At 45.9% G+C, this 27,717-nt stretch overlaps 2 protein-coding genes across 5 annotated transcripts; one reads left to right on the top strand and one right to left on the bottom strand.

Moving 5' to 3' along the window:
• Nucleotides 1-2,000: 2,000 nt before the first annotated feature.
• Nucleotides 2,001-7,821, top strand: pargl (poly (ADP-ribose) glycohydrolase, like). Of its 2 annotated transcripts, XM_086152720.1 has the most exons (16): nt 2,001-2,121; nt 2,500-3,021; nt 3,107-3,229; nt 3,368-3,457; nt 3,900-3,971; nt 4,048-4,134; nt 4,197-4,357; nt 4,470-4,549; nt 4,623-4,695; nt 5,003-5,078; nt 5,150-5,297; nt 5,524-5,602; nt 5,690-5,798; nt 6,374-6,470; nt 6,550-6,678; nt 6,756-7,821. In XM_086152720.1, exons 2-16 carry the CDS (start codon nt 2,539-2,541, stop codon nt 6,872-6,874), a joined length of 1,926 nt encoding a protein of 641 aa, XP_086008846.1. In that variant the 5' UTR covers nt 2,001-2,121; nt 2,500-2,538; the 3' UTR covers nt 6,875-7,821. The 2 variants fall into 2 exon arrangements, with proteins under 2 accessions (XP_086008846.1, XP_086008847.1); XM_086152721.1 differs by lacking the exons at nt 6,374-6,470; nt 6,550-6,678; nt 6,756-7,821 and adding an exon at nt 6,184-6,294.
• Nucleotides 7,446-27,716, bottom strand: ogdhb (oxoglutarate dehydrogenase b). 3 transcript variants are annotated; one of them, XM_086152718.1, is made up of 23 exons: nt 27,642-27,716; nt 26,538-26,922; nt 21,375-21,545; nt 20,775-20,868; nt 16,201-16,316; nt 15,635-15,789; nt 15,413-15,559; nt 14,743-14,833; nt 14,461-14,640; nt 14,223-14,351; nt 13,431-13,610; nt 12,500-12,652; nt 12,320-12,422; nt 12,108-12,236; nt 11,890-12,040; nt 11,605-11,732; nt 11,336-11,514; nt 9,815-9,886; nt 9,594-9,719; nt 9,435-9,507; nt 9,200-9,307; nt 8,700-8,854; nt 7,446-8,615 (listed from the first exon to the last, which is right to left on the bottom strand). In XM_086152718.1, exons 2-23 carry the CDS (start codon nt 26,769-26,771, stop codon nt 8,553-8,555), a joined length of 2,937 nt encoding a protein of 978 aa, XP_086008844.1. In that variant the 5' UTR covers nt 26,772-26,922; nt 27,642-27,716; the 3' UTR covers nt 7,446-8,552. The 3 variants fall into 3 exon arrangements, with proteins under 3 accessions (XP_086008844.1, XP_086008845.1, XP_086008843.1); XM_086152719.1 differs by having other exon boundaries at nt 9,200-9,363; nt 27,642-27,708; XM_086152717.1 differs by having other exon boundaries at nt 9,200-9,363; nt 27,602-27,681.
• Nucleotide 27,717: the final 1 nt, after the last annotated feature.

Here is a 27,717-nt window from a genome sequence, read left to right as displayed (position 1 = left end):
GTTTTTGTCACTATAAAACAACTATATGAGAGGGTGAATGGTTGTTTTTTGGCGAATACAACAGTTTTATGAGAGGGTGAATGGTTGTTTTTGTCAATAAAACGACTATATGAGAGGGAGAAATGTTGTTTTTGTCATTACAAAACAACTATATGAGAGGATGAATGGTTGTTTTCATTTATAAAATAGCGATATGAGAGCTTGTGACCTGTCCTGGCCTAACCCGGCCTCTCACCCAATGACACTTCCTGCAGGATAAGCAGGATAGAGATTGAATGTGTAATTGAAGGATTATTTACCCTTAAATGAATATAAATATAATTAAAATGTCATTTCCTTGCCTGCACCACTGCCCCCATCTTCGGTCCACTGCTGCCCCCTAGTGGCCAGACGTTGTCATGACAGCGAGGAGGCTGAACTCTAGTGACCTTTGTCTCCTCTGGAAAGGCTGCAAAAAGGATGGAAAAATAGATTTATAGGTTGTCTTTTACCTTTCAATTTTGATCCTTTTGTTACCGAATGACACTTGAGGATTTTTTTTTTTTTTTTGGCATTTTAAACACATCGTGCTTCCATTGTATTTTTTTTAAATACAAATTTACTACACATATAAATTTCCATAAATGAATTTCAGTTTCCAGCCTACTTGACACATCCGGTCACAGTACCAAATGATTACACCCTAGTATTGTGTATTTTTTTCTCTGAACAGCTTAGTTTTTAATTAACATCTGTAGGTGAAAGGAAGGTTTGCTCAAATAGTCCTCAGTCATCACGACACAGCAACTGCAACAACGTTGTTGCTCAGAATCAACCAAAATATGCAATTTAAACAGTTAATTAGCTCAGCTGAGACATAAAAATGACAGTCTATTGTTAGATAAATGCAGGAATGACCTGACATCAACGCGGGTGTCAAGTATTTACCTAAAAAACGAAATATTTTTTCACTGAAGCCCGATACCGCGCTTTTCAAAGAATAAGATATCGGCGGTCGCTTTGCCACGAAGCATGCTAACGATGCTAACGAGCGTTCAACAGAAGATCCAGCGGCCACGGCTCAGAAAATGACGGCTAATTTTTCGTTTTTAAAGTTCTTAAAGAGTCGAGTACCGGAGTAAGTTTCACGCAAATCAGGGATTGGCTATGTTTGTAGTCCTCCGGAGGACGGCGCCGGTGTTTCGTTCGACCTACAAACACCAAGGCATCGTCGGATCCATCCTGAAAACATCCTGGAAAAAATGCCCAAATTCTTTTCCTCATTGGATTTTACACGCACTTCTATTCTATTCTATTATTTATCGGCATTTATACCAGCGATCGCAAATATCCTTCGGCAAATTAAAGAACTCATTTCGGCCGCAAGTCAAAAAGTTGGATGAACACCATTAGTTCTCGCTGGCTACCAAGATGTTATAATGTGCAGAAATAGCCTTGATGTTAAATCAAATAGAAACTTTTGTGAACATAATGTTGTTTGGTTCAAATGAAATGATTACAAGCGGAAACATTTGATTTAAAATTTGATAAAGATATATATATCAAATTGGGGAATGTGTCACAAGATGCAATACTTCCATTAGATTCTGTGAAATATTATTGTTTTATTTATTCCATGTAATCATATACATGTATATACATTACGTGCATTTTTACATACCTTTATTTTTATTTATTTATTTCAATCTTTACTGTTTTTTTTAATTAGATTTTGTTCTATTTATTTTTGATTATTTTTATTCTACTATAAAGTATTCCAATGTTTCTCTTATCACGTGTGGCGTTTACGTACCAATCGATAAAAATCCCCGTTGTTTAATTAAAACTACTAACTCTTTTTTTCAATTTCCCTATAAAAAGATAAAGCGCAGAGAATCCTTTTAAAGAGAAACACAATCGGTTTCTTGTGAAACTCAAAATGTCGCCGGTGATTTGACGTTTTCAACCTCGAAACTGTTTTTTCCGACGCGACCTTGAACGCACCGCCAGATCAAGTCGTTTCTCCGCCGAACTTTTACTTTCGTTTTCGCGGGAAGCGTCGCAGACGGTTCGTTCCGCGTCTCTTACCGGACGGATCCGAACCTTCCAGAACCCGGGAGTTGGTGTTCCACCCGCTGAAAGGTCAGTCTGAGTCCCGACTCTTTCTGGGGGATTTGGGAAGTTTAAAAAAAAACAAAAAGACAAGGAATGGAGAAGGGGGGGGGGTGAAGGTGACTGGTCTTTTCAACAGGAAATAGAGGTAAATACGTTTTTAAAATAAGTTTTAAGAGTTAAAATAAAACACGAAGGTGGAAGTTTACAAGTGTTTCATTTGGGGCGGATCCGTTGTTTGATTGGCGGGTCGACAGGTCGTTGATTATGGTGACACTAAATTGGATACCTCAATGATACTGTACTTGTATGCTTGTAAGAAGTGCCTTTTAAGAAGTTTTACATTTGCTTCATTTTTTTCTTTAAATATGATACGGTTTCCACTCACATTTGCCTCTCCTGTTGCAGCCTTTCAAAATAAAAGCCTCTGGCCAGCCGTTGTTGGAGATGTCCAAGCACAACGACAGCACGCAGATGCGCCTGGTCCTTTGCCCGGACATGTTGCTTCAGTCGGACGAAGAGGGAGCCAGCGGGGGCGGGTTGGCCCGAGGAGGCAGATCACCCACTAGAGACGGGGGGCAACAAGGGAACAAGTTGACCCAACCAGATGAAGGCAGGAGTTGGTTGCCCAAAAGTGGCATGTCGCCTCCTGGAGATGGTTGTCAACAAGGGAGCAAGAGTTCCCAATTGGATGGAGAGGAATTTATCACTGGCGGTTTGTCACAAGGAGACCGTTCCCCACATCGGAGCAGACCCACGACGGGAGCCTGCAGAGAATGTGGGGCGCAAGGATGTTGCGGGAAGGAGTCGGGGTCAAGGGAAATGTTGGAGTCTTCCTATTGCACGCTGGATGAACTGAAGCGCCTGTCGCAGTTGAAGAGCCATCTTGGACCCCTGAGCTTCAGCAAAAACCACACCGTCCTCGTCGACGTGAGACGGTCGGCCGTCGGCCCTTCGGTTTCTCGGCGACACGCCCGGTTCCACACAAGCTCGACCCTTTTTTTCCTCTCCGCAGGTGCAAAGCTTCAACACCCGAAATGAAATCCAACCCCAGGGGGACAGAGTCATCTGGCAGAGCAACGTGGTGAAGATGCCCCACGCCAAGCAGAACATCATCACGACCAGGAACGCCGTCCATGTGAGTCCCACCCCCAAGTTCTTGGTTCCCTCCATGCTCTCCTTACTTTGGTCCTCCCCAGGTTCTCCATCTTCCTTGAAGTTCATTGAAGACCGCACCGTCCGATAAAACGTCTCCTTTGTCTTGTTGTTGCCGCAGATGCAGAGGCAGACGCTGAAGTGGGATGCCATTTCCAAGTCCCTCAAGGGCCTCGCCAAGAAGAAGTCGGTGGACGTCAAAGACGTGGAGGTGACGGTCGACCGCCAGAAGTTCAAATTTTCTTTGCTGTTTTGTTTTTTGGCCGAATCTTGATTTGTTATCGTACGACATTTAAAAATGTCAGCTCCTCGGTAGATGGTAGCCTACGGACAAAAAAACAGCGGTTAGCTCGCCACGTTCCAACGAATGACAAAGAGCGCGATTCACATGCTGAAGGAGCAAACAAATTCGGCTCCTAGCTAGCTTCTGGTTGCTAAGCTATCAGTAAAACCAAACATTTCTATGCATGCTAATTAATAAATAAGCATTTTCTGGGATAGGATATCCAGAACATACTGGATTCATCTGTAAACATCTCGAGAATCACCGCGGGTACATTTTTCCCCGTCGGCGGTTCTAGCCAAACAATGTTAAAGGTGTCGCCCGTTAGCGTGTGCTAACCGTTCGATCCCTGCGCCGTTTCTCCAACCAGGAGGCCATCATCAAGTACAACCCCGTGTACAAAGAACGGTGGTCCTTCGACGCCCTTCACACCTTCGTCAAGGTCAGCGCCTCCTCCCCTTCCACTCAAATGTCGCCCTCCGCTTGGCGCTAAAACATCCCGCGGCTCCCACCCACAGTGCATCTCCACAACAGAAAACTACATCAACACACTCTTCCCCAAGATGGCGGCGTTGGCCCTGGAGCTGCCGGACCACGTGAAGAAGGTGTGTGCACGCGGCGTGGGCGCTAACGGGCGAAAACTGACAGCGCACGTTTTCCCGCGTAGGCTATCCCCCTGCTCCAGAGGGGGCGCAACGCCGCCATCACGCTGTCGCAGGTCCAGATCTCCTGCCTGCTAGCTAACGCCTTCTTCTGCACCTTCCCGCATCGCAACACCTCCGGCGCCAACGCCGAGTATGACGGATACCCCTCCATCAACTTCAGCAGGTCAGACCAGGAGCGGGCGCTAATAATCAACAAGCGATTAGCCGCCCGTGTCTCCCTAGCTTTTGCTAATGTAGCGTAAATGTTAGCATTCACGCTTCCGGATGTGTCGCAGTTTGTTCGGCGGCTCCTCCCATCGCAAGAATGAGAAGCTGCGAGCCATCATGCATTATTTCTTCGAGGTGACAAACGCGGGTGAGTCGCTGCCGCGCCGCCCTTTAGCCCGTTGCCGCGGTTACGTTTCTGACGGTTGCCGATGTCTCCGCAGACACCAGGCCAGTAGGAATGGTGACGTTTGAGAGGTGCTGCCTTCAGGAAGCAGAGTTCCCCCACTGGAAGAGGTGATGATAAAAGGGAACAAGTACAGCGAGCGAAGCCTCCTCACTTCGGTGAACCAGATTCCAAGCGAAAAGCAGCTGCTAGCTTAAAAGACGTAGCCCTACACGGGTCAAGCTACTTCCCGTTATCGAGTTCTGTTTTCACTAAAATGCGAGCATACATCCTCTTCTCTTCTCAACCCTCTTCTATCTTCTCCATCCCTTCTCTGTCCACCTCCGAACCGTCGCAGTTGGATTTTTTAATGAATCAATAATAACTCGACGTCGTTTCCATCCACGTCATGAAGCAGATTTATTGTTGGTGTTGCAGGAGCGGCAAGATGATGCCCAAACTGTTTGTGTCGTCGTCCGGCACCATCGAGACCAACGGTACCGGGATGCTCCAGGTGAGTCCAAAGCGTCCGCCGCGACGCCGGGCGCGACGGGACCTCCGTTGACGATCGGCACGTTCCCGCAGGTGGACTTCGCCTGCAGTTCCATCGGCGGCGGCATTCTGGGATCCGGCCTGGTCCAGGAGGAGATCCTGTTCCTCATGCACCCGGAGCTGATCGTGTCGCGGCTTTTCACCGAGAAACTCGCCGACAACGAGTGTCTGCTCGTCACAGGTGCCTCGCTTTCCGACATTAGCTACCTAACACACTCGGACGCGGGGAGAAGCTAGTCGCGCCCAGAACATGTAAGCCCTACACAGATCGGCCTCACAGCGCTAACCTCGGTGCCGCTCAAGAAGCTACTAGCACCCATGCGGGTTAAAAAACAAACAATTAGCTGTTCACATGCTAGCTTAAAGATGTGAGAAGCCGAGAGGAACACCGGTCTCTCTCCTTCCAGGTTCGCAGCAGTTCAGCTGCTACTTTGGCTTCGGGGACAGTTTCCAGTGGGGAGGGCCCAACAGGGACAACCTGAAAAGGTTTGCGCCGGACGTCACGCTTGTCATCCACAACAGCACGCACACGCGTGGCTTTCTTGACTTTGTTTTGGTGCGCGTGTCTTCCAGAGACCGTTGGGCTCGACTGCAGAGGAAGATCGTGGCCATCGACGCCCTGAAATACAGACACCAGGCGGACCAGTACAAAATGGGACTGATCACACGGGAGCTGAACAAGGTCGGGTCTGCGCTGCACATGCGTGGCGTGTCGGCCAAAGAAACTGGAGTTGGACGTTACAATCGGTCGAGTAGATCGCAGATCTCGCTTTCGCTCACGGTCTCACTTGGCTCGAGCCAAGGGAACGGGCCAATCGCGACGCTGTTGCGGGCATACAAGTCCACACAAGGTCACCACCACCCGTGCGCGTGGAAGGACCGTGCTAGCTTATTGGCCTCGGGGCGTGCCGTCCGTGTCCCAGCACGACTTCCGGCACTCACGCGATACTTGACAGTGATTGGCTGTCGGTAAAGCGACCGGTGGGGTCAGAGACCAGAACTTGTATGCTTATGATTTTGCCAGTGGATAGATTTGCCTCACTTCGACGTTGTTGTTCTCCTCGAAGGCGTATTGCGGATTCGAGGCCTCGGAGCGTGCCGTCCTTGTCTCAGCACGACTTCCGGCACTCACGCAATACTTGACAGTGATTGGCTGTCGGTAAAGCGACCGGTGGGGTCAGAGACCAGAACTTGTATGCTCATGATTTTGCCCGTGGATAGATTTGCCTCACTTCGACGTTGTTGTTCTCCTCGAAGGCGTATTGCGGATTCAAGGCCAGGGGGCCGGACGAGCCGGACATCGCCACGGGCAAATGGGGCTGCGGAGCCTTTGGCGGGGACCCTCAGCTCAAAGGTACGTCTTTACAAGTCGGCACTCCTGAATCACTACCCTGGAAATGCGACGGCGCTAGCATCTCTCCGTTCTCGCTCAGCCGTGATCCAGCTGATGGCGGCGGCGGAGGCCGGGAAGGGGATGGCGTTCTTCACCTTCATGGATGAAGACCTGGAGAAGGACTTGCAGCAGATCCACCATCTGCTGGCGACAGGAAGAATGACAGTCGGTGAGTGCCGGAGACGTGACCGGAGGGACGGCGGTTGGTTCATCGTGAGCTGATAACGCCTTTTTGTGACCACTCAGGCGCTCTCTATGTGCTCCTGGAGGACTTCTACAGCCACCCTCGCTCCTCCGGTACCTCCAACCCGGATCTGTTCGCGTACATCAGAAGAGAAATCAGACACCGACAGAGTTTGCTGTGACAAAAGACACAGAGGGGAGATGACGGATGTCCACGTTACAGGAATGATGACCAAGTCACACTTAAGACCTGAAAGTAGATTCACTTCGGTAGCTTGTTTTGCACATAAAAGCGAAGTCTAATTAACAAATGAAGGTGTGAAAATGAAGCGAGCCAAGTTTTGCTTACCTGATATTAGCACAGCTTTACATAGAATAACAAGACGTGTGAACAAATTTATTAAAATTATAATGATTATTAAAAATGCAGCATCACTAGAAAAATAAATAACATGAGGAGAATGTTAAGATGTCTTATCATCTGTTGTTTAGGCCTGATTATAGGTTGAAATTTAGATTTTATTTAATCCAATGTGGTTAAATTTATCTTAAATAGACGTGATATGTCTCGGAGCCTCGGGTTTTCACCATTTTTTCCAAAATCAATCGATTTCATTCCTTTTTATTTTCGTGTGTAAATGATGGCACGGCTGGAAATGGATATTTTAACATCGACCTGGGCAGGTGTATGTGTGTGTGTGTGTGTGTGTGTGTGTGTGTGTGTGTGTGTGTGTGTAAAAGACCAATAGCCAATGCAAGCAGCTGTAATCTTTATTTGTTGTAAACAAGAGAACATAGAAAACGGTATGAAAATAAATAACATCCTTCAAATGGAAGGAGCCGGAGAATCTCTTTGCATGATTCGTGTTCAAGTAATCGGGGACGTCCGGGGGAAAACACACTCGGGGAATCGCTCAAAAACAACGGAGGGAATAAAAAGTCCGACGAGTGGCGTCTCCAACAGTCGGATCACCTGAGTGACTTCAAGCGCTGGTAAAAAAAAAGTGCAGAATGTGTTTTCTGAACAGGCAGGAAAAGGTGGAAAGTTCTTTTTTTTGTTGATTTTTGTTTTTTTACATGATGAATTGTAGGGCTCTAAAACTCAATAAAAGCTGTGTGAAAGTTGTGAGGCTACGACTTATTTGTCAGGGATACGGGATTTTTTTTTTTTTTTTTTCATTTTTTTTCCAAAATTTCAACCAAACCGATGAAGATATGGTACTTTTTTCTTTTTCAAGTTGTAATTTCAATACAACGGAGTTTCTGAACAATCGGAATCCAGATCACTTCACATGGGGTTCAGAGGATTATCCAAGGTCCGGGACAGGAACACTTAATAAAGCGGTGAGTCATCGTCAGGCGCCTCATAGATTTCCCCAATTTCATTTCCGGTTTTGGGAAAAAGTGTCAGATTTTGGTCCAGTTCCAGGGAGTCGCACCAGCTAGCTTAGCATCGAGGGCGATGGTGGCGGGAGACTTGAGAGGCAGGAGAGCAATCACAACGACAACAACAACAACAACAACCTGAATCGTAGTTCAATAAGAAAATATATTACTATTAAAATCATTCCATCTCAAACAAACTCAGGGAAGGGATGGAGAACTTAAAGGAATTTAAAACAAACAAGTAGAGAGTGTCAATCACGGAGGTTCGGAGGTAAGACTGGCACGCCGGTTGGATATTTTAGGATTCGTACATTCAAAACATGTCTTTCCTCATGAGCCGCTCACTCTTGTGTTTGTGCGCTCTGATTGGACACGTCGGCGTGTCCGGTGTGTGTGTGTGTGTGTGTGTGTACTGGTTAAGCGGGTCCGGAGAAGGCGTCCAGCTGGAAGGCGGTGTCGAGGAGGCGCTGCAGCTCAGACAGGTGAGTGTGTTTGTTCCCGGTCGCAGGAGCCGCCGCAGGATCCCTCCCGGCGTACCTGCCCACAGAACACACTCTTCATGTTTACACACACGTGGTGGCGTAGCCGGCTAGCAAAGCTAAGGCGGCGGCGGGTGGCTACCAGACTCGTCGGCTGCGGTTGACGGCGGTGCGGATGCGGGGCTTGACGTAGTCGTAGTAGCCCTGGTTCTTGTGCTCCTCCTGGCACCAGACCAGATCTGCGTTGGGATAGCGGTCGGCCTCCGCCTTCACCAGGTCGAAGGGGAACGGCGAGAGCTGAGGGACACGACAAGCGTCCAACGATTTAAGAGTTGAATCGTTCATTCGCCTGCGTGTCGAAATAATGAAACGCTATCGATCCGTTCCAGCCGCCGGTTTATCTTTCAAATTGGAAAAAAGCGCTTTCTAACTAACAAATGTGTTATTAAAGAGAGTGTAAAGAAATGAAGTGGTTCTACCACCACTATGGGCCTTCTCTTACTGGCTACACACTTAACGCTACCATGTGTTGCCAAACGTAACTAGCACGCTTTGCGGTTGGACTTCGGCTGGCTTGAAACTCGTATCTTGGCCGAACGACGGCTGGTATCATGTGAAACCTGCAGGTGGCTTCTCCTTCACCTGCTCCACCCTGACCACGGCCACGTCCTCGTCCAGGCCTCGGTTCTTGCGCTCGCGGATCAGCTCGTAGTAGATCTTGCCGGTGCAGAAGACGACCCTCTTCGCCTCCTGCGGGCGGGAGGAGGCCGGACCCTCGTCCGGGATCAAACGTCTGAAATGCGTCCCTGCGGGACGAGGGTTCGCCGGGTCAAAGGTCAGCGGGGTTCGCTCCCCGGCCCCTCCCGTTCTCTCTCACCTGGCAGCATGTCGTCGAAACTGGATTTGGCCTCCGGGTGGCGCAAGAGAGACTTGGGCGTGAATACGATCAGCTGGGGTTCGAAGAGAACGACAAGTCCGGTGACGTCGGTTCCGTGATTTTCTATTCAAATCCCCGCCCGAGGATATCGCGGCTCACCGGCTTCCTGAACGGCAGCAGGATTTGTCGACGGATCACGTGGAAGAAGTTGGCGGGGTCGGAGCAGTTCACCACGATCCAGTTGCACTCGTACAGCTGGCGGACGGCGAACTCCTCCGACGGTTTCTGCCCGGGGGAGGGAGGTTTGGGCGTGAGCGGCCGGCGACGGCGGAAAACTTCAATCTGATGAGCCGTAAAAACAGCTCCGAACGGAGGCTCACGGGAAAAACCTCCGCGTCGTCGTTGCACATCTGCAGGAACCTCTCGGGCCGCGCCGACGAGTGTTCGGGACCCTGAACAACAAGGAAAACCCATCAAAAATATCAAAAAGTTACACCGAAAATCACATCGAACCCTTTCGAAAGGGTTCTCAATCTTCCGTAGAGACCGCCGATCTTTTTTTATTTGTTTTACACATTTTAATTGATATTTTTGGCGTGTTTTTCTGGAGTTCTGTGTTGTTTCAGTCCGAATTGGTTAAATAGTGAAAAGCTCTTGTATTTTATATTTATTTTTATTTATAAATACATTTTATTTAATTTGACTCATTTTATTTTATTTTAAATTTCATTTATAGCACTGAGGAGTTCCTATTTTTAATTCATTTTTAATTTTTAATTATTCTATTTTGCTGTTTTGCATTTTTTTCAGGGCTTCTGCGTTGTTGCTCGACTTTAATTTTGTTGAGTGTATAAAAAGCTAAAGTTGTTTTGTATTTTATAATTCATTTTTTGTAGATCTGTAAATATTTTCATTTATATTTCATGTTTTTCAGGGATTAAATTTGTTACGTATAAAAAAGCTCAAAGTTTATTCTTGTATTTCATAGTTTATTTGTCGTTGCACTGAAAAGTAAATATTTTTAATTTACATTTTGTTGAGTCGTGTGTTTTTCAGGGATTCTGTGTCGCTTGACTTTAAAGTGGCTTTGTATAAAAAAAGTTAAAAGCTTAAATTAGTCACAAGTTCACTGTAGAGCAAAAAAATAAAGGTTATTATAATATAGTAGTATAATACATTTTTTTTTTTATAAATTATTAATTCATTTTGTGCATAATGTTACATTATTATTGGTAATATGTCGATTAAAGCGACAAAACAATCCGAGGAGCCGTTTGGGAGCCGACAGAGCCGGTTCTTTACAGTGAGCCGAGCCGGAAGAGCCGCTTCTCTAGAAAGAGCCGGGATTCCCGTCACCGGTCTGGAGGACGACCGGAGAAGTTTAGAGACGGAGGGGAAAAGGGTGGGAGAGGTGGAGCCCTGAAGAAGGTCAGATGGAGGGAGACGATTCGCGGATGATTCCTCAGCTAAAAGAAAAGACTCGCCGGACCCACAGAGTCTGACAGAATCTTTAAAAGTTACGGGCCGACGAGCGTCCTCGGTCCGAGGACTTGTATGGGTGAGATGTGTTTAACGGACAGAAACTCCAGCTACGTACAATTATGTTACACCCTATGTTGTGATGAATCGCCACGGCTTTTGAATTTTAATTTCCAACGACCGGAAGCCCCGCCCCTGCTCTGCACCTGGCATGTCGGTCCACGACAGGAGGTCGGAGATAATCCCGACTAGAAGGGGTTAACTCGCCTTCTCTTAATTCCATTATTGCTCGCCGTCACTGTGACCTCACTCAAGTTAAGCTAATCGGGAAACGCTATCCAAAAACCAAAAGTCTTAATCCGCGTCCTGCGTCAACTGGATCGTCTCCGTCCGTGATGTAACGGGGGGAGGGCGGATCGTACCATCCCCTCCATGCCGTGGGGCAGCAGCAGCACGATGCCGTTGTGTCGAACCCACTTGGCCTGTCCGGGGCAGATGAACTGGTCGATGATGCACTGGGCCGTGTTGTGGAAGTCCCCGAACTGGGCCTCCCACAGAACCAGCGCGTTGGGGCTCGCCATGGCGAAGCCCAGCTCGAAACCTGCGCGCCGAAGACCGGAGGAGAGTCGTCAGGACGCCTCGGGCGCTCGGGAAACAAAAACAAAAAAAAACCCACCGCGGCCAGACTCACCCAGCACGCCGTACTCGGACAGCGAGCTGTTGCAGACGGTGTACGGCGCCTGGTCCGCCGAGATGTGGTTCATGGGGATGCAGACCCTCTTGTCCACGTTCTGGTCGTGCAGGACATGATGGCGGTGACTGCCATCGGAGACCAGCGGTGACAGACGGAGGGGTTAAAAAAAAACGGGAACAACAACCGGACCGCCTACGGATCAGACGCCGGCGGAGCTGAGATGTTTGCGAGCGCCAATTGCCGGAAATGTGAATTTGTGAGGAAGGGAAGGAGGCGTCCCACCTGAAGGTCCCCCTCTCCACGTCCTGGCCGCTGAGGCGAACGTGGATGCCGTCCTTCAGCAGCGACCCGAAGGCCATGTACTCGCCCAGAGCCCAGTCGCACAGCCGCTGGCCCACCATGTTGGCCCGGCCCTTCAGGATGCGGCTCAGACCTGCAACAAGCAAACGTCCGGTTTGACTGACTTAGAGGTCGGAGGAGGAAGCGGCGGAGAGACGGACCTCCGTGGATGGTGAAGTTCTCCACCGGCACGGAGGCGGCCGTGTTTCCGATGTGCGTGAGCAGCTCCTCGCTGATGCCGGTGGACGGGCAGCTCATGGTTTTAGGTTGACCCTCCAGCGTGAAGAAATCTGGAGACGAACGCGGCGTAAAAGTTGACGGTCACGAGACGGGAGTTCGGGCTCCCGTCTCGTTCTTTCGATAAGCTCCTCACCGGGCCAGGGAGAGTCCAGCCAGTGTTTGATGTGCAGGATCTTCTCGTCTTTGGAGCGATTGTACGCTTCCTCGCAGATCCTGTCGTACTGGGCCACTTCCTCCTGGAGGCCAGGGATCCAAAACGGCGAGGTTAGAGCGACGCGACGCGCGAGTGATAACACGGACCGGCGCGTTTCACCTCGTAGTCCTGCATGGTGACCACGCCCTCGGCGATGACCTTCTCGGCGAACTTCTGCAGGACGCCCTTCTGCTTCTTGATCTGCTTGTACATCAGCGGCTGCGTGAACATGGGCTCGTCCATCTCGTTGTGGCCGTTCCTCCGGTAGCACACCTGCGCGGCGGGAAGGCGGGGGTTAGCGGCGCTTTCGCCGGGCTGCCGACTCACGTTTCCAGACCGAGGTGATCGAGACGATGATTCGCGTCATCGTGAGCGAGATTCTCCGTCCGCGAGAATCATCGGCCTGAAAACTCCCCGGGTTTCATCACCTGACCTCAGCACGAACTCCTGACAAACTTCTAAAAATGTTCCTTTTGTTGAAAGTCTGAAATTTCAGAACTCAAGTCGTAGCTTCCTCATTAAAACTTCATTTTTTGAAAATGTCATCAAATCAACTTTTCCATCAATTTTAAGAATGATTAATTAATTGATTCATAAATGATAAATTATTAGTATTTTATTCTATTCTATATTATTATTATTATTATCGTCTGTTGACCTCTGATAAATCTGACAATTCTTCAGTACTTTGACAACTAGCTTAAAAAGTTTATTCACACACACACACACACACACACACACACACACACACACACACACACACACACACACAGAGTGACCTTTTACTTTCAGTTTTTGTAAACTCATAAACCTCTTGTGAAAGAGTGAAGTGATTTGAGGCAGACGTGTGTGTGTGTGTGTGTGTGTGTGTGTGTGTGCATGCGCATGTGAGTGTGTGTTAGTGTGTATGAAAGTGTGCTGACCTATTTGAACTGGAGAAAATATCAAAAAAAAGGAATTAGAAACTAAAGCCGCCCCAAATAGGAGGGGTTTGTTTCCATAGGGCCCCCTGAAGGCGGCCATCTTTGAAAAGGGCAGCGCCCAAACCCACCAGGTCCACCACCACGTCTTTGTGGAAGGTGTTCCTCCACTCCGCCGCCACCTGGCACACGTACACGACGGCCTCGGGGTCGTCGGCGTTGACGTGGAAAATGGGCGCGTTGACCACGCGGGCCACGTCCGTGGGGTACGAGGAGGAGCGAGCCATCCTGGGGTCCGTGGTGAAGCCGATCTGGGAGGGCGGAGAACAAGCTTCACTCGGGGTTTGGACGCGGATGTTGACTTACAATAACAAACAAAAATGAATGCTCTTCTATCATGTGTTATTTCTTCATCGCTCTTCGAAAGACATTGTTATTTTTGTTTAAAAACACGTCAGAAAAACGGGGGCCCTGGAAAGGACCAATAGCATTTCACTTGAATTTAACAGGGAAATTGAATTTGATAAATGAGGAAATCGAATCAAAAGCTCAACTTAAATTCCCACCTCAAGGTCCGACTGCATTTTCACTTTTTCCAGGTGAATCATCTCTTTAAACGCCACGGCGGCAACAAGTAGCATCTTACATTTAGCAACACATTGTAGCATTAAGTTAAACAATTGAGCATGACATGCAAACCTTTGCTTCAAATAATAAACATAAAAAAAAAAAAGAATAAAATGAGCTCATTTTATTTTCTTCCACCCTGCATTATTATTATTTTCTATAGATTATTTGTTATTTATAAGGAATATTTTTTCTTATTTAAAATAACAGGTCGACTTGATTTTAATGGGGAAATGTATTGTGTAATGTATCAGGGGAACAGCAAGGTACCGCTGCGTGTCGCTAACATCTGGTACCTGGTTGTTGACGACCACGTGGACGGTGCCGTGGGTGGTGTAGGACGGCAGGTCGGACAGATGGAAGGTCTCGTAGACGACGCCCTGCCCCGCGAACGCGGCGTCTCCGTGCAGGAGGATGGACATCACCTGATTGGAAAAACGGTCCCGACGACAACGTGAGGAACGTCGAGCCATCGGTCGCTTCGAGGGTAAATTGTTCTGAAACTCCGGCGCGTCCGAAGGCTCCGGAACGCACCCTCTTGCCCTCGGCGTCCCCGCAGTAGAACTGCTCGGCCTTGGTCTTGCCCTGCACCACCGGGTCCACCGCCTCCAGGTGGGACGGGTTGGCCATGAGGGACATGGTGATGGGGCGGTCGCTGACCCGGTTCATCCGCTTGTGATACATCCCCAGGTGGTATTTGACGTCTCCGGAACCCTGGAAGCAGGAAGGACGGTCGGAGAGTTCGGGGTCAAGATCAGCCGCGGGAGACATTTCCGGGATAGAAGGAGAACTCGGGGTTGGGCGTTTTTTTAAAACCTCGTCGGCGGCCTCCAGCTTGGAGTCGAACTGGCAGAAGATCTGCTCCAGCTCCTTGCGGATCACGTTGGCCAGAACGTTCAGCCTCCCTCTGAGGAGGAAACACACACACACACACACACATATTATACATTGGATAAAATGACGTGTCCTAAAATCGTCATTTCTGCATTTCCTCAAGTCAATATCATAAATAGTACAATAAATGATTTTACCTTCTCGGTTCACAGGGTAGCTCCATAGCTTTCCTATTCTTTTTTGTGATATTTAATGACATTTAATCCATTCAAAACATCTATTTAAACCATTTTGTCACGATGATTGTTTTTAGTATTTCATTTTGAATTATTATATTATTGTTTATTCATATGTCTGCACAGTGCCTTCAAAATAAAATGTATTAGTATTATTATTATCATTCAACCTATTTTCAGCTACAAGCTGCGAAAGGTCATTTTATAATAGAATGAAATAAAATAAACACACATCTCACAGCTGATGTCAAAGAGTGGCTCGTAACGCGGATCTTACAATCGAATTGGATTGATTTCAATAACAATCAATGAAAGAGATCATTTCAGGCTTCGGCCGTGTTCGCACAGTGGCGATGTTGTCCTTTGTGTTGATGATTCTCAGTATATGTGCGTGGTGTTTGCAGAAGACGGGTCACCTGTGCGGCATCCCCATGATGATGCTCTCCACGCCGCTCGCGCTGGACTCGTCGATGATGGTCTTCAGGGCGGGGATGAGCGCCTCGCAGCCTTCCAGGCCGAAGCGTTTCTCCGACGACCACTTCCTCTGGAGGAACTCCTCGAACCTGGAGGGGTGTCGTCGCGCGTTAAACGGCGTTTCCACGGCGTTTCCACAGCGACGAGGCCGACGACGGTCCCACCTGGTGGATCGGATCATCCGGCCCAGCAGCGTCCGCCTCTCCTCCGGGCTGAAGCGCATGATCCCCGGCGTCTCGAACTTCTGGCGGATCCACTGGCACTGCTCCACGTCGTTGATGAACATGAACTCCACGCCGATGTGCTGGCAGTAGGCCGACTGCGCCGCGCGACCGGAAGGGGGGGCGAAGAACAGCAGGGGTTTTTTAAAAGCTCAAAATCCATTCGAGTATTTCCATCCACCGGGTGTTAAATTTGACATCAAAACATGAAGAAAAAAAAATTCGCAGGAAATGACGGGAAAGTGATATGGGGCTACAAACTCAAATATTTACTCGATAAACCGAAAAACGTTAAGATTCGGCATTCCGGTGAATCACTAAACTAATATTTGTTTTGAGAAGTTCAACCAACTTCTGGATCATCGGACAGCCTTCCACGATTCCTCTGCATTTCTTCATTTTGCCTTTTTGATGAAACCCAGCAAGTTTTCTATTGGATTAAGGCCCGGGGTTTCCTTGGGTGTGTGTGTGTGTGTGTGTGTGTGTGTGTGTGTGTGCGTGTGATTCACCTCCAGGCGGCTGATGATCTCCCTGAGGGGCAGCGAGCCCTCGTTGCCCCCGATGAAGGTGGTGGTGGGAAGCCGGAACACCTTGTCCAGGTCCGACTGAGCCAGCCCATAATAGGCTGTCGTCGTCATGGCGACAGGAGGCGGCGGTGGGGGGGGAAACAGACGCAATGAGATCGCCGTGTGACCGATAACACAGATGGCGTCGCCGTGATGTTGCCATGGCGATTTTGAGCGATATTAATTCATTTTTTTCCAGATTTTCAGGACACAATCACTATAATTATTATTATTATTACCATTATCATTATTATTATCATTATTTGCGGCGGTTCTCACGATTTTTTCAATTCAAAGATTTCTAGAAACGTGTTTTGCCACCATGTGAAGCCCTGACAAAATAAATGAATAAATAAATAAGCATATTTTTGCTAAATATTACATGTAAATATATATCTAAAAATATGATTGCAAAATGTAAACAGTGCAGAATTAGCTTATTTCTGAGCTTTTTTCCCGCAAACATATCCATATATCATGACAAAATGACACGATTAATGTCTTCTTGAGTCAAATATTGATTTTTAGCAATTTTGAGGCGATTCCTCTGACGTCTATTTTTTGAGTCGATGATTCTGCGTGGAGCTAATGCGAAGCTAGCGTCGCCTGATGTGCGTTCGGAAGGTAAAAACAACACGGCGGCGTATCTTTGGGCGTTTGAGCGCACGTGTCAGCAGACGAGCAAAGGTTTCCGTGGGATTCAGCAGCGTCGGCCTTCGAATCGGGGAGATCTTTAGACTTTCTGACCCCCTCCCTCCCCCACGTTTCCTGCGGCGCTTCGGTGGAGACGCAGCACAATCTAATCGCGGCGGGTTTTCAATGGCGGACCGACAGATAAGCGGCGATCGGCCCTGTTCGACTCCCAGGCAAAGGTTAAGGGCAGGCGTGGAAACAGCTTTGGCTTTCTAGCAATTAATGCTGATCTGGTTTGCTTTTTTTTTTGGTTTTGTGTGTTTTTTTTATGAAATAAAAGACCAGTTTTAAAACCTGTCAGGACTCAAAATAAAATAAGTGACACGGTGGGACTATATACTTAATTAAGTACTTAAATTTTTTTTATTTTTTTTATTTTTTCATTCAACATATGGCTCACTTTATTTTCTTGAAAATTGACTTTTTTTTTAACGAGATACAAACTCAATTTCAAAAATATCCAGTTTAAGGACCGGCCCAGTACAATGAGTACTTTTGACTTTTTTTTTTTTTAGAATAATCTATGGACGGCTTCAGTTTATGTAAGATTTTGAATATTATCTGAAAAGTGAAGAAAAACTTTTTTTATATAATCACCTCCTTAAAGCATATAGGTATATTTTATTTTTGCCTACGAACAACTCATTTTTTCTGATTTGAGGAAAACTTTTTTGACTATTTTTTTTTATGAGATACAAACTCAATTTTAAGAATATCTAGTCTAAAATAAAATCAATCACATAAGTGCACATCACTAATACAATGAGTTCTTTCAGTCCCTTTTCTTCTTAAAAATCGAACAAAAAAATAAACCATAATACATTTTGGGGACAGCGTCAGTTTTTAAAATATTTCAGATATTATCTGAGAATATGTATATATTTTTTGGGCCTAAAAACAACTCATTATTTGACATATGGCTCAGTTTTGCTGAAAAAAACTATGATTATTTTTAGAAGGTGATGATATATATATACATATATATTATACTTGGAAGTTGACTGTGCAATATTTCATTCTGTGCAATATTTCATTTCATAACAGTACACTACAATTTTTCCTTTTATCATACTATTGTGCACTACCTCTTACCTCACTTGTTACTAAGACACTTATAGTTTTATCACTTGTTTACTAAGACACTTTACAGTTTCACTGAGACACTTTATAGTTTATTTTATTTCTAATTCTGCCTTTTCTTTTTATGATTTATTACTGTTATATTTTCTGTAACTCTGGCACAAAAATTTCCTTCGGGATTAATAAAGTTGTTCTTATCTTATCTTATCTTATTTTATCTTATCTTATCTTATCTTATCGCTGCCGGATAGTTCCTTCCTAAAATCAAGGAAATCCCCTGCCAACGTCTTGGGAACTTTGAATAATAAGACATTACTAATGCATTTAATTGACATTAAATGTACAATACAAATGTAAAATACATTTACTCAATACTTGACTTAGATATACATATATGTGTATATATATATCTGAGTCAAGGACTAAGTGTATTTCCCCTTCTTCCAGGTGAATCATCTCCAAACCTCCTGTCAGAGGTGACCTTCAGGCCGGACTGGAAGATGAATCTGAATCTAGTGATGTGTCCGCGGCGCCGCAGGGTTCTTCCCTTTCTTTCAAATGTATTCCTTGCTCATTGGGGCAGCCGTTGGGTATTCTTGCTAGTGCTATTCCCCACGGGAGGCTGTTGTTGTGGAACGCACGGAGCCGGCGGACAATGGGAGAACTCTAGAGGCCCGGACACAAACCAGAGCTTCTCGTTCATCCTTTTTCACGCTAAACGGAGCCCGAAGCGTCGGCGCTGACCCGCCGTTTGACCTCGGCGCCCGCCCGGCCCCGACCCCCGAGGGCTCGGAACAGAGCGGCTTCAAACCAAACAATAACGGGTTTCGCCGGGGGAAACGTCCCATTACCGCCCGTAACAATCAGCTGTTTTTTAAGTGAGGCTCGGCTATTCAATAAGGACAATGGCGGACGACGCGCACACACACACACACCCACACACACACCTATGCTTTACAGTTTACTGTCACGCGGCGCGACCATGTGAGATGTTCATATTTAATGCATGAAGTTGGAGAAGTTACAGGAAAAAAGCTGACCACCTAAGGAATGGTGTGTTTTCTAATAATCTGCAGCAGGCAGGAGCACACTGGGTGGAACATTAACACCTCGCTGTTCCTGCGCTGTTAAATATTTGTCGGGAGGGTGTTTATTTCCCCTGCCGCTTGAAATCGGACAGAAATGTTTGGGTGTGAATGAACAGCAATACACCGATGGCGCGGCAGTAAAGCCAATGAGAAAACGGACGTTTTTTTTTTAAATAAGATCTGCAAGGTTGAGTGGATTTGTAACAGGAAGGATTTTCGGGGACCCCTGGTGTGGAGACAAGCAACCTGAAATCAAATCTTGGGGTTACTGCGACCCGCATACATCTGGGGGTTTTATAAAGTGGGTTTAAAAAAAGAAATGAAAAAGTCACTTTTCAATGTATTTTTTGCTTCAAAAATTTGAAAACAAAATGATTTTTTGATTAAAAAAAGTCTAGAGACACTGCTAAAACCATCCTTTCTTTTCTTATTTCTATAAAAAACACAAAAAAATAGCAAAAAAAATAAAAACAGGCAAAATTAAAAAGATTGACTTAATCACCAGAATAGTCCTGCAAACATGATATACCTTCAATTTTCTAGTCAATTCTAGTGGCAAATTTTCCCAATTTGTCCAGATTTTCTCTTTTAACTCAACAATGTTTTAAGGGTTTAATTTCATCAATTGTTTTTTAATATTCATTTTTAATATTCATTTGTCATGTATTTTTTTAGAGGAATAATTCATTACATAGAAAGATTTTTTTTCATTTACCTGTTTAACTCTACACTAAAACAAAGGAAAAATTTAGAATAAGTGTTACTTCTAGATAATGATTTTATTTGACACCCCTGATGTAGACAGAACCATTCATTCATACGTCATACAGAGAAATAAAACCGTTCACCTTCCCCTTTCACATTTTAAATAGAGCCAGACTGACATTTTTACCCCTGATTGACAGGAAATCTCCACAACTATCATGAAAAAACAGCACAGAGAAGACATTTCACACCAAGTTTAGCCTGATATGTCGCCTGAAATGACATGGAAAAGTACAGAAGAAATCATCGACACCTGGAAAGATGTTGCAATGTAACCGCTTGTAAAACGACAGATTGGATCGAAATGATGGGGAATATAATCACAAACAAACAGGATTTAATAGATTCTGAGATGCTTCCCCGTCCCCGTCTTTCTACCCCAACAACTCGCAGATCCATTTCACGGGCGAAAGCCGAAATTGTGCGGTGACGTAAGCGGGAGCGGATGAGTTAAATGTTACCCCTGCGTTCCCCTGCGTTCCCCTGCCTTCCCCACCCACCCTGACGCTCAGGTTCACCTTGGGAGTCAATGAAAACAAAGCGGAGACGCCGATATAGATAAAGAGCGGTGACGGAGGTTCGGTCAATAAAAGTGAACACAGAGTCCACGGAGCGTGAAAGTGGGAGTCTACGGCCAAAATCCAAGATTTTCGCTAGTTGTGGCGGTGCTAAACGCTAATCCCCTCACTCTTACCACTGATCTTGGCTCGTAGCACACAGCTAAAAATTAGCAAACGCTTGCATCTTGTAAAACTCGTGAGCACTCGTAAGTCAAAGCTCCGCCGGATTTGAATCCTGTGTATTATTGTTCCTTTTTTCCCCCAACCTGACTTTCTATCATTACACCGATAGCAACAGTCTTCTGACTCTGGTCTGGACTATGTTTCTCACCCATGCTCTGGACACCGATGGAACAGGGCGTGTCGTCCAAGTCCACACAGCTGATTTCCAGAGGGTCCAGCTTGGCTATGTGGTGTCCTCGCGTCTGCGAAGGGGCGACACAAGAGTCCATCAGTCACGTTGCCTCCCTGTTACATCTCCCAACATAGTCTTTGTATGTCAGGAACCTTGGAGAACCTTGAAGGAACATGATGAGCTTCGATGCATTGTGCTGAAAACAATCCTATTCATCTATTAATTTGGAACCGATGCTATTGGATACCAAATGAACCTCGGAGATGGTGGACAAACCAAGTTCTCGAGTGTGCCTCTCCAGAATCGGAGATACGTCGCGTGAAATCTGTCATTGCCCACGTTGTCATAGCAATCATCCAATCAGATGCAGGCGGGAATTGAGACAAATATTCTGCTATTTTGTCTGTTTAGAGTACCGGAGTATCCCTTTTTATACATGCATTATGTTGAAGGTCGAAATCCCGATACGACGATGACCCGGTTCCACTGGCCTGGCTGTTGGGCATACAAGTATGGAGTCCACGACATGATTAATGGGTTACCAGTTTATGTGACACGGCGGTCAGAAAAGGTTACCTGATAAGCCCGGATCAGCGTGTGCACTGCCAGGTGATCTGCCACCAGCTTCTCCACGTGGGGCTGGACGCCCACCAGCCCCGGAACAGTCCCGTCCAGGGGAGGGGGGCTTCGGTAGGCCGCACCGGGGGGGGCGCCGGCATTTGCGTTACGGAAGAATACATCCCAGGACTGCAGGGGAATAGAGGGAATTCAGGGTCGCTCGGAATGGTTGAATATCGCTATATATCCTGGTAGGGCGCAGACATGTAAATATTATGGGTATTCATTGGGTCTATCGACACTTGGTGAGCCGCGGTGGTCCTGATGCCTCACTGTGAGGTTCCCTTCAGGGGCTACAGCCAATCACCTGCCTCCATCTCTGTTGGTCTTCCTGCCTGGCGGCTCCAACCTCATTGTCCTTCTACACCAATCCTAACCATCCCTCCGGTGGACATGTCCAAACCATGTGCAGTCCCTCTGATGGACTCAGTCCTGACCCCAGCCATCATGCTCACTCCCAAAGGAAACATCAGCATCTTCATCTCTGCTGCCTCCAGCTCTGCCTCAGTGTCTCAAAACCAGATAACACCTTGACTTCTGCACCTGGCTCCACCTGACCTTATTCTGGCTGATGCTCCTGCATTGACCCAAAGTGCTTGAAATCTGTCAACATGTCTGTGAAGGCTCTCAGTCACCCAGGCCACGGTATCACTTGAGAGGTGAAATGTCTTCAACAAGAAAATCAAAGCCCTGTTACCGTGAAGAAATTTGACACAATGGTTTCCCACCTCCACCTTGAACGCCTCTGTCACGCCTCACCACTATCTAACAGCTAGCATACATGTCTTGCACCAGTTCAACACACCTCCCTGCCACTCGAGACTTCATCGTACAGTACCGCAGTTCCTCTCTCGGCACCCTGTCGTGTCCATTTTCAAGATCAGGGCCGCTTTCACAGCCCTGACGTGCCATAATTTGATTTATTTCATTTGAATTTATTTGGCTATTGAATTTGTAAATGACTGCTGACTGCATATCCTGGTGCAAGCAATAAAAGGTTGACGGCACATAGACCCATATGTCGCTATCTGTTTGCTGCAGGGGGGTGATCTGAGCTCTGCCTCCTATTTCCTAAAGACAAGGAGGACTCAAACAGAATACCGTAAATTCCGGACGATAAGCCGCGACTTTTGTCACACACTTTGAGCACTCTTAGGGGGGTGCTAACAAGCTTCACGCCGCTAAAAAATGTATGCTCGTCATAATGGACCAGTGAAATGACAGGGAAATTCTGAGGCCGTTCAACTCCGACACCAAAGAAGACGACTTTGACGGTTTAAGTGCGCAGGAGGAAGTCCAAGCTAGCCATCAGCTAGCCGGTGCGGCTTATATTGAGGTGCGCTAACTAGTCCCGAAATGACGGTGTCTTATCTTAAGAGTCCAAATGGCCCTTTGGGCGTAGAAGGTTGCTGACCCCTGGTCTCCATCTACAGAGGCACAGTGACAGTAAGAAATGTATATAGTACAAAATATCCAGATTAAGCAACGGGAAAGCTAAATGCTAACGTGGTAAAACCCCACTAGTCGCTGCCTTCCAGTTTCCTACCAGAGAAGGGAATTAACATCCAGCTGAAAGGTCATTTTTGATTACTAGAGTATTTTTTTGATGACTTCTAACTTAATTTCTTGGTGACTTATAAGAATCTTTCTCATTGATTTTTAAGGTAATATTCATGCTGATTTTTAAGATAATGTCTTGCTCATTTTAAGGTATCTTCTTTATCACTTTTATTTTTTTTTCCATGTCTTGATCATATTTAAGGAACAATTTTGATCATTCCTCTGCTGGGGCTGATTTCCTCTCTTCAATAATTTCCATGAAATTCCTGCTGATCTCAAGATACTTGCTGACATTAAAGTAACTCTTCCTTATATTTAAGTAATATTCTCTATGATTTAAGTCGTTTTTAAAGTCATTTTCTAAAGATTTTTGACGTTAAGTACCCCAAGATATTTTTACACCACTTGAAAAGAGAAACAAAAGAATAGCCTTCAAGAAAAAGTAAAGAGAAACGAGCGAAAGATTTAAAGCAAACAAAAAAAAAAAGACAAGGATCCATGTCTGGGAGTTGAAAGCTCAGGTGTATCAAAATATTCACGCGTCCGATAATTCCCTTTCCATACCCTGCACACCCTGTGAGAGCCAGTCGCTGCCGTCACTGGCCAAGAGGCGGGGTTTAACCCGGACGGGTCAGCTGTCAATAACTAGTCCACATACAGACACGTCCAACCATTCACTCTCTCATTCACCCCTAAGGACAACTCAGTCTTCAGTGCACCTGCCGACGGTGTCTGGACTGTGGGAGGAGGACGGGGAACCTGTAGGACACATGGGGAGAACGTGGGAGACCTTTCGGACGCCGGATCGGAACCTGGAGGCTTCCGCTCGTGAGCTGACACTGCCATTGCTAGATCCGGTACAGTCTTGTAGCCGAGGGTTTCCGGACTATCCGTGTTTATCGTGGCGAACGGATGCCAGGTTGTTCAAGGTAGCGAAGAGCAAACTTCAGAAGCTTTAGATCGACTCGCGGTAGATTTGGTTTTCACCAGGAACTATTATCCTGTGGTTAGGAATCATTGGCCCGACGGTCCCTGCAGCACCGACCGTTTCTAGGTCTGGAGACCCGGCTGTTTTTTAGGCTGAGTGACCGACGTCACGCTCGTAATTCCAGCTTTTCACCACTTGGACCATTTGAATCTGCTTTTCTTGAATCCAACATGGAATGTGGAATTTAAACATGGTGCGATTTGACGAGAACCAATGCAGGCCGGCTTGGTTTTGGGGTATTTTTCTAGTCGTAGCAGAAATACTGATATTTATGACATCTTGTAAAATGAAAGCTCATCGGGAGCCTCGTATATACAATAATTCATAGGATATTGACTCATTAATCGACACTCATTTGGGGACGCTGTTCCTGGTCCTGCAAGGCCCTGCAAGGATGTTTATCCTCTTGAACACATGTGATGCTAATCAGGTCGACGGAGGGGCCGTCGGGGCTAAAACCAACACTGTAAAACTTCGGGCTCATTATTAAATTAAAAATAAAAAAAATCCTCGTCCGAAGATGTTAAAAGAAATGTATGTAAACTATGTGAAATGTGGACTGTATCACAATTTCGGTGATCCCGAGCATGTTGCATAACCAGAGAAACGGCTTAAAAGACAGAAACCAGCGCATCAGGAAATGAAGTCCTCACCACCACGCCTATATGACCTGCTCATTCAGCCACAAGAACAATTAAAATAAGACAGTATAGTAATATCATTGCCATAAAAAAACTAAATTCTACAATTATCAGAATCAACATTTTGTGTCTTGGTCTTTATCGTTACATTTCTTGACATATTTTGCAGGTTATTTGGGAAATTATCTGGAAAACATACAAGGTGATGGTGTATATTACTCGATAATGTCTGAGCAAGATTTTAGGTCATTTCTTTGCTGACTTGGGAGGATTTGTTTATTCCTGGCTTTTGATTTGGTCATTTTCTTTCAGATTATTTATGGCTTGTTAACGAAAGTTTCTGATGCGTTGTGTCCTTGCGTTGACTACGACCTCCCCTGATATTATAGATCCGTTTTTCCCACATACTTGGCGTCGTTGACTGAAAACAGGATAATAATAGTTTATGAATAGCCAGAATTAACATGGTAAACATTCCAGGAGATCTAGGACTTTATCAGCTCTTTATCAGATTATCTTTGACTGAGCAACAATGTAATCTTGTCATCTTTCAGGTCTCCTACATCGGTACTCTCCTCATGTCTTTAAATGTCAGCGAGACTGTCTGCAGTTATTCCAGCGCTCTGTTGGCCACCTAAAGACGCCAACGTCAGCGGGATCAGGCTGATGCCGAGTCTATGGGAAAACAATAAAAACGTGTGCGAAGCCGACGCTGAAAAACACGGCAGATAAATACAGCGGAAAGTGAACACAGCGTTGAGAGGATTCTGGCACTGCTGTGGTTATTTGCCTCAAGAGTAGGAAACTTAACCTCATTATTAATAAATAATACTAAATGATAATGATAATAAACTAATTATTGAATATTGAGTTCTCAAAAGGCACATGACTTTGTTTGTTCATTGCTATTTAAAAGTACCAGGTGGCTTCATTAATCATCTGCGTGCAATAATCACAAACTGGTTTTAGGTTTTGTTATGGTTTCTGGATAATGTCGCAATCCTCCCAATTTTCATCTGAATTCCTAACAATTTACATGTGACCTCTTGCCTCCTTTAATTTTTCTATGTTTAACAAGGAATAAATAAAATAAATGAATGAATAAATATACATATACATATACATATACATATACGTATACATATACATATACATATGCATATACATATAAATATATATCCCCTTCGGTGGCGGCTGGTGGCCTTTTACAGATGCACCCTATTTGAATCGGAGTGCATGTTACAGAATTTTTACAACCAAGAGGAACAGGAAATATTATTCTTACATTATGATTAAAATGTCATTTTTTGGAAAATGATTTGATGTGATTCTTCAGGTGGGGAAACCTCGGCGCCCTCCATTGACAGATCACCACTAATATACATTGAAATTTGCTACTTTCAGTTGGTGTTTATTTCCTGGATAAAATATTGTTGAAAATTCAGAAAAATGGAAAGTACTGGTGTGAATTGACGATTGCCATTTTTTGAGCACCTATTTGAATTTGCACAGAATTATCACCCTCGTTATTTTTGGCCTATTTAAAGTTAATGAGGTGAATTTAATTTGCAAATAAAGTGATATTCAATCAATATAAAATGAATTCATTCTTACTCATCTTGATTTTTTTTTTTTAACATCGCAAGTGAACGATCTGACAGGCCTCTGTCTACGGCGCCACGTCGATCACTTTTTGTCTCCCGCGTTTGCGGTTGTGACGATGCTCTATTCAAACACACACAATCAGCAAGCGTGTGTTTAGTCAACCTTTCCCTTACTTATTGTCGCCACGTGTCCGTGTGTGTGTGAGTGTGTGTGTGTGTGTGTGTGTGTGAGAGGGAAACCACAGTGACACCCCACTCAACATGACCTCCGCTCACTGTGCAAGTTCTGGAGGCTCCCAAAGGCACCTTCAGACAGCCGATGGTCTACCTTGTGAACATTGCTGGGATTTTCCAGCCAGGCGTAGTACATCTCTTCCACATAGTTGGAGCTGGTGCCGTTTAGAAATGGCTCAGCAGCCAGTGAAGAATTCAGGCTTCTCGTCGGCGATAACGTCCTGGTAGCGCCCTCGAGCAGCGGCGCTCTGCGACGTGATATACTTTGGACTGTCCGTGCAGCCGTCAGAGGCCGAAGCCTCGCCGCTGTAGTCCTTAAGCGGTGCATGGCCGCGGCGAAACCACGGCCCCCGTCCCCGTCGGCGGGAAGGCACTGGCGGCGCCCAGGCGCCAGAAACGGCGAGCTTCCGAGCTCCTCGGCCGACGGCGCTCCTGTCTCTTCTGGTGGGCTTCCCACACAGAGCCTCACCCTCTGGATGCTGCAGGGGAACAAAAACATGCACACAAAATGACTGAGGGCTTGTCAAGTAAATAAATAATAACCCTTTCTGGAAAAATCAGTACTGCTTCACAACCATTTATTGTAGTTCTTTTCTCCGGTTTTCATAATTACTCAGTTTCTTTGCTGATACTATATCAGTGTTGAATATCAATAGAAAAACAATTCTCTGAATATTAAAACACACACTATATATAAGTTAAATAGACATGTGATTGTATTATTGCATTAGGGGACTTTTAAGACTATAAATTAATGTATATTTAATTTGGATTTAACAGCAGTTAAAAACAAAAATAAACAAAGAGGTCGGCAGGTTTGTAAACACATACCCGGATGAAAAGTAGCTAGTTTTGTTTAGCATGCTCTTGTTGTTTTCGCCGTCGGCGAAAAGAAAAAGCAAAAGCAGCCCCCCCCCCCAAAATTTTTCTTAAATTCAAATTTAGAAGAATTAAAAAGCCGAAGGGACGAAACAAACAAACAAATAAACAATTTAAAACTAGCTAAACAACATGTCGATAAACAGGTTCACACATAGATAAAACTAACCGTCCGCGCTCGTGCGCTCTGATAAGCGTGTTTTAAACGTCCCCACTATTTCTCTCTTTTTTTTTTTTTAAATGTTTTTAAATGTCACCGGCGGCTGAGCGTCCCGTTACCGTTACCGTACGCCGGTTCTCGGTCACCGTGTAACGTTACCGGGGAGGAAGCTGCGGTGTCGGAGATCCGGCGGTTCCCGTGCCGGTGGCGTGCGTGCGTGCGTGCGTGCGTGTGT

This window comes from Fistularia commersonii, chromosome 9 (genome assembly GCF_037954325.1).
Source record: "Fistularia commersonii isolate RoL2024-O1a breed Wild chromosome 9, RoL_Fcom_v1.0, whole genome shotgun sequence".
NCBI classification, from domain to species: domain Eukaryota; kingdom Metazoa; phylum Chordata; class Actinopteri; order Syngnathiformes; family Fistulariidae; genus Fistularia; species Fistularia commersonii.
Note: the sequence above shows the minus strand (reverse complement) of the source record. Positions and strands in the feature narration are given on the sequence as shown.